Source organism: Manihot esculenta, chromosome 6 (genome assembly GCF_001659605.2).
Source record: "Manihot esculenta cultivar AM560-2 chromosome 6, M.esculenta_v8, whole genome shotgun sequence".
NCBI classification, from domain to species: Eukaryota; Viridiplantae; Streptophyta; class Magnoliopsida; order Malpighiales; family Euphorbiaceae; genus Manihot; species Manihot esculenta.
Genome location: NC_035166.2, coordinates 29,923,711 through 29,934,329, shown reverse-complemented (window position 1 = coordinate 29,934,329; position 10,619 = coordinate 29,923,711). Strand labels below are relative to the sequence as shown.

The window sequence follows — 10,619 nt, the reverse complement described above, 5'->3', positions numbered from 1 at the left end:
AAGAGGTTCCGACTTCTAACATCCCATATGGACTTAATGACAATCAAGCAAATAGAATATAGACCATATCACCCAATTTCCAACAGATTTTCATTTATGTGATTTGATGAAATCAACAATGATGATGACCTAAGGAAATAACCAATTATGGTGCTTTATATAGGTATCAAAAACCCCTTACAAAATAAACAAATTTTAAAAAAGAAATAAACTATAAACCTAATATCATGAGAAAATAAAACACCCAAAATAATTTAAGTTTAGAATTTCTTCCTCGAATAACAAAAACTCGTTAGCATTAAAAACTATAAACCTAGAATTTTGAGGGAAAAAAACCAAATAATTAAGTTTTCAAATTCTGCCACCAAATATTAGTCCTATAAATTTGGGCTGCCAGTCTTTCATTACAATTACTTTGATGTTTTGTTATTGTGTCCCTTGTTTTGGCCAGCAGCTGTTGACATTACTCGCAATCGACCAGCAATTTCAGTGAAGGATGGCCTGACTGCAGGATTAGGGGCCCAACACTGCTCCATCAGCCTTTTCCATTCAGGATCACAGGTGCTTGGAATGGCTGGCCTCAATGTGTTATTTACAATTCCCCCTGCGTATCAGGAAAAAGTTTACGGACTCACTATACACAAAAAAAAAAGATGCTTATGCATATCAAATTTCCTGTATATTAAAAAATCCTGTTTCATGCATTCAATTTGACAAGGTTGTTAATAAACACGTTAAATCATTTAGCTACACAAATTTAGCAGTATTAAGCGGCCAATTAAGAACTAATGGATATTCAAAATCATTGCAGGTTGCTCATTGGTGCAAGGTTTTGATTTGTTTCGCATGCAAACAACTCCAGAATAATATCATAGTCCTAGGATACAGGCTGAGAGAAGATAAAGAAGAGAAGAGTATCACACCTATGATGGCACCATAATGCATGTTGGCATATGGCTCCTCGCCAGTGAGGATCTCCCACAAGACAATTCCAAAGGAGAAAACATCAACCTAAGAAACCATAAATATATCAGAGTCACAGAATCTAAGAGAAATGATGACCAATATAAACCAAGCTTCATATCAGACTGACACCTTTACCTTTTCTGAGACCTTATTGCTGCTGCCATTTAGCAGTTCTGGTGCCATCCATGGTAGAGTTCCCCGTACACCTCCAGAAACCAAGGTATTTCGTTTAATTTTTGACAGGCCGAAATCACCAACCTGGAGATCCATTCAATGGTTTTACATAAACTGCCAGATCTTTAACGAGATTATCCTAAAGAAATTACCTTGCAGATTGGTCGCTGGGGATCTTTCAAGTTCACAAGTAAGTTGTCACATTTCAAATCAAAATGCACAATGTTCTTTGAGTGTAAATACTCCATTCCAAATGCAGCATCCATGGCTATTAGAAGCCGCTTCCGACGATCTAGATACCTGCAAGTTAAGATTGGACGAGATGATCAAGTGAAAATGAGCAAACCAACTGCCTGCACATGAAACTGGAAATAAGCAAGCCGGATGAAGACAGCACGAAAATCCACAAATTCATTTCAGTGTTGCACTTCAGATTTTAGGTTTATCTTTTACAACAAATGTTTCATGCTGCCAATTACCTTATTAGAAGAATTTTAAAACTTTAGAGCTAAGACAAAGGAAATCAAAACTTTTGCACGTTTTCCAATTCGATGAAACCTTTTAATTTTATCCTAATTTGAGAAATTGCTTTTGGTTTCTGCCAACATCCCAAAGATAAAATATAATCTCAACCCCCTCCCCCCATCCCCAACTTCACTCTCTTCCTCTTTCTCTGTCTCTCTCCTCCCACCCCTGGGAAATCAGCCATGCTACACTTACAGACTTGTTGCTGGATTGCCATTCCTTGAAAAATTGATGCTTGATGTTTGCCACAGTGATAGGATATTTAGCCAGCAGTAGAAATACTTAATTCCAAGTGCCCAAGGCTTAAATCTTCAAAGGTAGCAGACTCTCATGGAATCTATACTCTATAGGGGAATATGTGTTCAGCAAGATAGGATATGTGCTTTGCAGCAGACTGGAATCATTGTCCACCAAGAACTCTGCTGACATGACTTATTCTGGTTTAACAGCAATGTCCCTTACTCCTTGGCCTTGACTAAGTTTAAGGTCTAGGGTTGAAAGAGGACCACTGGAATAGGGATGAATAGATTGGCATCCAATCCATTCTCTAAAGACATTGACTGATTCAAAAATCTATTGCTGCAAGCGCCTCAATACTGCATGCTCCTCAAGGGCTCTGGAAGCAGTTCAAGCATCAAGAAGGAATGACTGCACAAAGAATTGTATGGGAAAAATGTGGAACATGTTGAAAGGATAAGGCTACTAGTTGAGGTGAATCTCCAAAGCTTAACCATTTCCAATCAGAAAAGAGAGAAGGCATGAATGCCAAAACCAGCTGCTGTTTTCCCAGGATGGGAGCGCAAAGGGTGATGGGGAGAGACACACACACACACACACAGGTGGGGAAAGAGAGAGAATGAGGAAAGGGAGGAAATCTCTCTTTTTTTGTTTTTTCAAAAAAAGAAAGTCATACCAATTAGTAATAGAATATTATCTTTATTCAATTTAAAAAGGTTTGGCAGAATTAGAAAATTAAAAAATATTTAACATGAGCCAGAAGATGCCAAACGGAGATTCAAAACTATGAGGTCAGCATTTACCTATCCTTCTTAAGTAAAACATGCCTAAGAGAACCATCAACCATGTATTCTGTCACAGTAGCTAGTGTCCCTCCAGGTCCATCTTGCACCACACCATAAAATGCTACCACATTTGGATGGTGAAGCTTTGAAAGGATTTCAGCTTCCCGCCAAAACTCTAATGTCTGTGGATGGAAAATGTATATCTATTACTTGGTATCATGAGAAAAGAGAAGATGTAAAATGGATTGGCTTTAGCTAAGTAGCAAATATTTACTTTTAGAAATAAAAATTATAAAATGTGAATGCATCTCAAGATTTGAGCAACAAATACCAATCTCTCTTCCTCTGATGAGCGACCAGTGAAGCAGATCTTCTTTAGCCTCTTAATGGCAACATCTGAACCCCTCCATTTTCCATGATACACAGTACCAAAAGTACCAGAACCCAATTCAATGAGCTCTTCAAGGTCATCATTCTTTATGACCTGCTATGCATATCCAAATAAAAGCACCGAGTAGACATTTCAAACTTCTCTGGATTAACATTTTAAGCACCCCTAAAGATAGTTGCATACAAACATGAGAGAGAGAGGAAGAGGGGGAGGGAAAAGAGGGAAGGAGAAAGGGGGCGGGGGCACTCAATTTTGTATGAAAGAACACCTTAGCATATACAGGAAGCACACCTGCAAAGTATTGATGTCAAAATCTACCAGAGATGGATCAAGAGGAGGTAGGCCAGCACTCCTTTTTTCCAACTTAGAACCCTACAAGCATCAGTGTAAAGTGAACTTCAATTACAAGGACAGGAAATGAGTTCTCAAATCAAATTATCATCAGGACTCAGGAGTGATACCTCATAGAATGATTCTGGTGATTTTAGGTTCTCCTTCATAGCATCAAATTGCACACTTCCACTGTTCTTCACTGGAGAATGAACAAAATCTGAAAGCACTGTAGAGTCAGCTCCTACCACTCCTGGTAAATTTTTCTTAATGTCTTCACCAAAATTGACTTGGGAATAATCATGGTCCATTGACATTGCATCAGTTGTCAAAGTTGTTAAATGATAAGAATCTCCTTCTTCAACTTTTGCAGGTGCAGATTGAGTACCATGATCTGGATTAGCATCAGCAGCTTCTTTTTGAACAAACCCTTCCTGTGCCAACTTCTGAAAATATGACCAATGCTTGGGCTCATGATTTTCCATGTTCACACTCACACCTGCTCCGTCTTTGTGAATTGGGTTAACACCAGAGGTATCTTCAGTAGGTATCCCTCCAGAGAATATTTCAGCAAGGAAACCACGAGGGAATCTGTCATTAATATCTATGCTGATGTCTGCCTGCTTTGCTGCTGGAACACCAACAGGGGTCACTCCTTTTGAAACATCTTTTGTTGAGCAATCTGTGCCAGAAAATGGCTGAGAATGTCCAAGATTGTTATTACTTGTGGACTCCTTGCTGGTTGTCTCAAAATATTTACGCTCTGAAAGATTCGATGCTGGATCCTTCTGAGGCATGACAGCAGTTACTTGGCGCACAGCTGAATGGCCAGATCCAGCTTCTCCCAGTTCCTCAGCCAGGTGTTTCATATTATTACCTGCGGTATAATCAGTATTAAAGTCACCCGCAAGGACACTGTTCTTCTCCGACATGTAATCGGAATCAGATAGCTTTTTGTTCATCTGAGAGACTGCATCAGCAAACTCCTTGTACTTCTGAAGTTGGGAAAGACCATCATTGATGGTTTGAGTGTCTGAATACGATGGTTTTGAAGTTGACATGGAGATCTCCGTATGGAGAGCAAAATTACTCTGATGGAACTTCTCAACAGATTCTGCAATTGAAGTAAGCAACTGAGAACCAAGTGAGTCATCAGACTTTGATAACCTATTCAGCAAGTCTGCTTGCTCCCGCGGTATTCTCTCTGAATAGTAAACTCTCTGAGGAGGTGCTGATGGTTCAAGGTAACTCAAGTCAATCAGATTGGAAGCAGAATCAGCATAGACTTGACCAAACGTACCATCAGATGTGGAACATAGATCATCTTCAGAAGATTTAGGAACCTGGACTGCATTCACAGCATCAACAGAAGAAGATACCTTTTCAGGTTCCTGGTACTTTCCCTCATTTTTTGAGGAGAGAGAATGAGGATCTCCTTGCAGTGCAACCCCGACTGGCACTTCATCAACTGGAACATGGTAAATTTTCTCCAGAGGACGACTTTTTTCAGGATCAATATCTTGCTGAACTGAAACATCAGGTTTTGGCTTCTCCTCCTTTACTAATATCTGAGATTTATGCACCTGAAAGCTAGTACCTGAATGTCCCTCATGCAAACCTCCCTGTTGATTTGAAAGCCCATGGAGAGGTGCTGACTGAGGAGTTTCTTCAAAAGGGGGGTAATTTGAAGAATTGCGACGATCATGCAGCAGGAAATGCTGAGGTTCTCTATGTTCGAACTGGCCATGATAAATCTGTGGATGTGGATGGGTTTGAATCGGTGGACCAGTAAGTGGCAAAGTACTGATACCAACAGAGACAGTTGCAGCTCCACTCATCCCTCTGTCAATATTTAGTCTATCTAACTGTTCTAAATTATTTCCTGAAGAGCTTGCCAAACCATGCAGGGTCGAGTTTTTCCTGGATCCCACGTCCATGCCATTAACAGCAACTACATACTGAATCTCAGAATCACCCTCTGCACTACCCAAGCCAAACTGAGCATCATCTAAGTCACTCATGGAGAATAAAAACATTCTAAGCTTTTGTGATCCTTCTCTATCTTCAACTTCACTCCATTCCTCCATCATATTCACCAAATCCTCATCAGATGAAACAGAAACCAAGGCATCAAGATCCTCTCCAGGGAGTTGATATTTTATAACTTGCACTTGGTCATAGATTGATAAAGTTTTCTGCTTAAGCTCCTGCCATGAAATGTCCCTCGTGATGCGTATAATGCGTGTTTCACCTCCAACATATCTGAGCTTTCCATCACTAGGACGAGGCAGAATTTTACCACCAAAGCTGCAGAGAACTTTCATCTTTCCAGACAAGTTGTCAGAGGCTCCTGATGAGGCATAACCAAGGATATGTCCTCGATTCTCATAACCCAATGAAGTTCGTGGTACTGACTGAACTGACCCGTAGTTGCTTCTCCCCTCATGCAAGGATGAGCTTGTTCTTTCAAATTCTTTTGGACCTTTCTCTGCTACGGTGAGCATTGATATATCTGACCCACTTTCAGACCCTGTATGACTAATACCTAAAATGCCTTTTAGTTCCATATACCCTGTTGCATAATTGGGATCACCAGCAGCATTGGGGATAAGGGGCTTCTTGTGATTAACTCGGTCACGCATAAATTCAAAAGCAAACTCCTCACCTGTTATGGAATAATTATGTACAGGTTTAACCTCTGATACATTAAGGTTGGGAGGAAGTCTTACATTACTATTTCTGCTGCTAGCAGGGTCTAGCATAAATGCTTGAGATGCAGGTGGGAATCCCTGCTGTCCAGATTCCCTGGAACTGTATTGAAATTGTTTCTGTTTGTCTGACTGTTCCATTGCAGCATTGTTCAGGTTTCTTTCCATTTAAAACCACTTCATTGGAATTAACCCCAATTCCATGATGATTAAATGAATCATGAATTTGAACAGCCCATCAAATACCCAAATTACAAACTTTGCCAACAGGCAAGATCGGTAACCACAATGAGATGCAGAAGATGAATTTGCCAAAAATTACTGAAACAGGGAAGAAGCTTTCCAGGTCCAGTTACCTTTAAGAGACCTTCAATAGCATCAACAGCAACTGTAAATATGATAAAGTGTGACTGCAGTCAGAGCTCAAACCAATCAAGAATCTATAAAGCATAATATGCTGCAGGGATGACAAAACTCAGGAAAGAATGTTGCTAAGAGGATGCAACTACAATAGTAAGAAAACCAAGAAGTAAAGACACATTCCAGTTGCTTCTAGTCATGAAATGATGAAAAATTCAGATTTTTTAACTTAATCACAGAAGCCTTCAAAAAATCCCAAGTAAAAGCTACAAAATTTGTTTAAGGAAAAATAAAGTGGTCGAAGACAAGCCATCAGAACCAAAAACCAAGGGGTTCCCACCCCAACTACTACCTAATAAAGCTGGTTTCCAGCAAGTTAAAAAATGATATGACATATCACCATTTACTTTGACCAGATAACCAGACAGTAGAGGCATGATTAACTATGGAAATCTGAAGTTCAATAAACCAACAAATATTAGATAAGATGTACATTTTGGTCCTTATTTTTCTCTTTTTCTGAGAAAGAGAAAGAGGGAAGATCATTCAGAAAGCTAAGTTGCTCAGATAGTCATACACAAAGTCTAATACTCCAGCACCATGATTCTATAACTGGACAGAGACTACATATTATCAATCGATTTTCCTTCTTCATTGGTTCTAGCATAAAAGTAAAGAACCTATCCGAGGTGAAACTTTGAGTATTTTTACATGAAAAATTTTGGCATGGACTGATCCATTCGATGGCTTTTTAATACAGGCACATCTTAAGAAAGAAAACTCAACAAAATAGTTTATCAAATTTATACTGTTATTTTCTGCTAAATCTTACAATCCAAGCATTTTAATGAGTCATGACATTTTACCAAATTGAACAGTTAGCAAAAATGACACACATAAAATAAAGCACGGCCACAAACTAAAGGTAACATGAAGCCACGCATACTGATTGGCCAATGCATTTTGAACAGTATGTTCCTAAACTCTTAATACAGAATCGAAGAAGTGTACACTACACCTGCTTATTCTACATTGGCATTGCAACTGAGGTCAGAGATACAGAAATACTCGGATTTTATCCTCTAAGATCGCAATTACAAATATACAAAAGAAACAAATTCCTCTGATTGTTTCCAAGCAACAGAATCACCTATACTTGAGAAATCTATCAGAAAATAAGCAAAAGGGTAACATATACATATGCACATGCTTCGTTGACTTACCAGAACTAAATAAACCATAAGGCTCCTAAAAAGAAATCCATAATCAGAAAAACAAAGTACATCTCACAGATCAATTGCTGATCAACAAAAAATCCACATCACGAACTAGGAGAAATAAGAAAGAAAAATAGATAAATAAATAAATAGGTAACAAAGATATACCTGAAATAAAGAGAAGCGCTATGTATTAGCTAGTATGAATTTCTGGTTCAATAAGGATGGCGTGAACGTGAACCACCGAAAGCAATCATTATATCTAAACAAGAATCACTGTTTAAGCTGTAACCACAGCAAGATAAATCTACCTCTCCATTTTCCCTCTCATTTTCTCTCATTTTCCCCCAATTTCTACCTCTTTCATAGTTGATTATTCTTCTCTTTCTCTTCTAAACTTCTTCTGATGCGAATTTGAAAGTTTTTTAGGACAATACAAGCGACTCCTCCTTCGCTCTCTCTCTGTGTCCAACAGCCCCTCTCTCTCTCTGCTAATAAATTCTTCTGCTGATAGTCAAGCGAAAAGGAAGTGTTTAAGTTACTAGATTATCCTATGTATTCAATCTATTTACTTGGATGCCACCATTGCTTCTGTTCTGTTTATTTATTTTTTTTAACGTGATTTTCTGATGGCCGGATCTGGTGTCTCTTGTACGACATGGCACCCAGTTTAACTGATTAAATTGCCATTAAATTTCAATTTATATTACTAAAATTCACTAATTATTTCAATAAACTATTGTTTACTTTGATATTTTATATATATTGAGATACCTAAAACACCTTGATTGTATTAGATAATTACAACATTTTCTTTATTTTAATTAGTTTAAAAATAATATATTATTTATTATTATTTTAAAATCTTTAATTTGATTGGTTAAGTGTATTGTTTATTTGAATATAAAATTTCATTTTATAAATACATAAAAAATTTATAATTTTTATTTCAAATTTAGAATCATGAAATAAAAATTTTGTTTAATTTTAATTAAATGGATTTCGTATTTAACTTGGAATTTTAAATTTCATAATGGATATAATTTTATTATAATTTTTTAATTCAATTACAATGGTGCGTTTGAGTTACAAAATATTACAAGTAAAGCTAACTTAAATACTTTTAGTCAAGTTTTTTTATTATAATTTAAATATTTAATTTTTTTACAAATAAAAAATTCAAATATTTATCATTTTTTACATTTATATCCGATGCTATTAGAATAAAATTGTATTGTGATTCACATTCACTAAACCTGCAATAGAGAGAATTTAGCAATTACGGCAGTCATTCCGATATTAAATAAGTAAATTGGAGAGTAGAAGGAGAATATTGTAATACTTAAATATAAAAGAATTGTATATTTTTGTCTTTATGATCATTGACTTTTATATAATAAGAGTGTGAAGTTAATTATAGTATTTTCGAAAAATTCGACAATAATGTGGCCAACTCGTTGATAAGGAATTTCACCAGCTAATTGATCAGGGATCCCGTGATTACAAGCGTAAAAGAGATTTAAGACCGACCTGAAACGTCTGAATCTTCTTTTTTCTCGATGGGACTGAGTATCATCTAATCAGACTCTTACCACGCGGTCCTGTCTTCGTGTCCCAGTACATGGCTTTCTTTGGGTGATTATATTGTAATATCCGAAATCCCCATTGGTATTTGATTCTTTAAATTTGAAGGTGATAGTTGTCTTTACAATTTGGGGCATATGGCTTGTTTGGATTAGCCTTCCATACTCGTATTGCCTTGCCTGCTCCTATCCATAAATGAAAATTGCCTTGTGGCTATAAATTAAAGATAACAAATCAAACTTAACACCCGGTCATGATAAATAACTTGAGAATTTTATTAACCAGGATTGACACCCGATCGTTAGCCTTGCGGATACCCTCCTAGTGGTCTCGCCATGAAATATGTCACGGTCTAGAGTGTAAATCATATCAACTATCCCAAGTGGAATCGTGCGGTCTTAGTTTAGTTCATTGAACTAAGTTAACTTCTATCTGGGTTGAGCGTGCTCTATCCTTGCTTTCTTGTTACTTGCCTTGTCGACCAATCTGGTCCAAGATCTTGTCTATCTTCTGTCCAAAATTGATCCGGGCAATATGGTAACGCCTTGGTAAATTTTTGAGCTTTCTCTTGCCTGAACTAGCCCTGGCGAGCTTTCGGACATTTTCTAACCCTGATGAGCTTTCAAGCATTTTTTAGACCTAGTGAGCTTCTGGTCACTTTCTAGCCCTGACGAGCTTCTGATCACTTTCCAGCTCTGGCATACTTTCGGACATTATATAGCCTTGGCGGGCGTCCGAGCACATTTTAGCCCTGACGAGCTTTTAGGCATCTTATTGCCTTGGCATGCTTTCGGGCATTATCTGGCTCTAGAGGGCTTCCGAGCACTTTTCAACCCTAGCGAGATTTTGGGCATCTTCTTGCCTTGACCAGCTTTGACGATCTTCCGCCATTTATAAGAGCAGTGATAAATACCTTGTAGCCTGGGCATGAAATGCCTTAGAAATTTATTGTAAAGCAGGACTACCACCCAGTTGGTCAGCCTGGCTCATACTCACCTTATTTAATGGGATTAATACTTGGATTATGGCCTGATGGATTCCCGCCCTATGGCCTGACATGAGATGCCTTGTTATGTGGAACTGACACCCGAATGGTCTGACAGACTCTTGCCCTGTGGCCTGACTTAAGATACCTTCGTTTAGTGGGTCCAACATTCAAATTATGGCATGACAGATTACTACTTTATGGCCTGGCATGAGTTTGTTTAGTGGGTCCAACGCCCGGATGGCCTTGTGGCCTTTTAGGGGGACTAACACACGGATGGTCCTATGGCCTTTTAGTAGAATTAACACCCGGATGGCCTGACGGATTTCCACCTTATAGTCTGACATGAGATGTCTT

The 10,619-nt window shown here is 38.0% G+C and overlaps 1 protein-coding gene across 4 annotated transcripts; it reads right to left on the bottom strand.

Moving 5' to 3' along the window:
* Nucleotides 1–225: 225 nt before the first annotated feature.
* LOC110618020 lies at nt 226–8,187 on the bottom strand. 4 transcript variants are annotated; one of them, XM_021761022.2, is made up of 10 exons: nt 7,862–8,186; nt 4,291–6,504; nt 3,540–4,248; nt 3,370–3,450; nt 3,019–3,174; nt 2,706–2,869; nt 1,293–1,440; nt 1,102–1,224; nt 924–1,011; nt 226–604 (listed from the first exon to the last, which is right to left on the bottom strand). In XM_021761022.2, exons 2-10 carry the CDS (start codon nt 6,282–6,284, stop codon nt 411–413), a joined length of 3,657 nt encoding a protein of 1,218 aa, XP_021616714.1. In that variant the 5' UTR covers nt 6,285–6,504; nt 7,862–8,186; the 3' UTR covers nt 226–410. The 4 variants fall into 4 exon arrangements, with proteins under 4 accessions (XP_021616714.1, XP_021616711.1, XP_021616712.1 ...); XM_021761019.2 differs by having other exon boundaries at nt 3,540–6,504; nt 7,862–8,187; XM_021761020.2 differs by having other exon boundaries at nt 3,540–6,483; nt 7,862–8,187.
* Between the last annotated feature and the right edge of the window lie 2,432 nt (nt 8,188–10,619).

Bases quoted from the DNA above. Each gene is read 5' to 3' on its own strand.
- LOC110618020 (XM_021761019.2), bottom strand. From the start codon at position 6,284: ATGGAAAGAAACCTGAACAATGCTGCAATGGAACAGTCAGACAAACAG. The intron at 2,870-3,018 runs GTATTTGTTGCT...TTCCATCCACAG, and splicing joins CATCAGAGGAAGAGAGATTG to ACATTAGAGTTTTGGCGGGA. The intron at 1,441-2,705 runs GTAAATGCTGAC...CTTAACTTGCAG, and splicing joins GTTTTACTTAAGAAGGATAG to GTATCTAGATCGTCGGAAGC.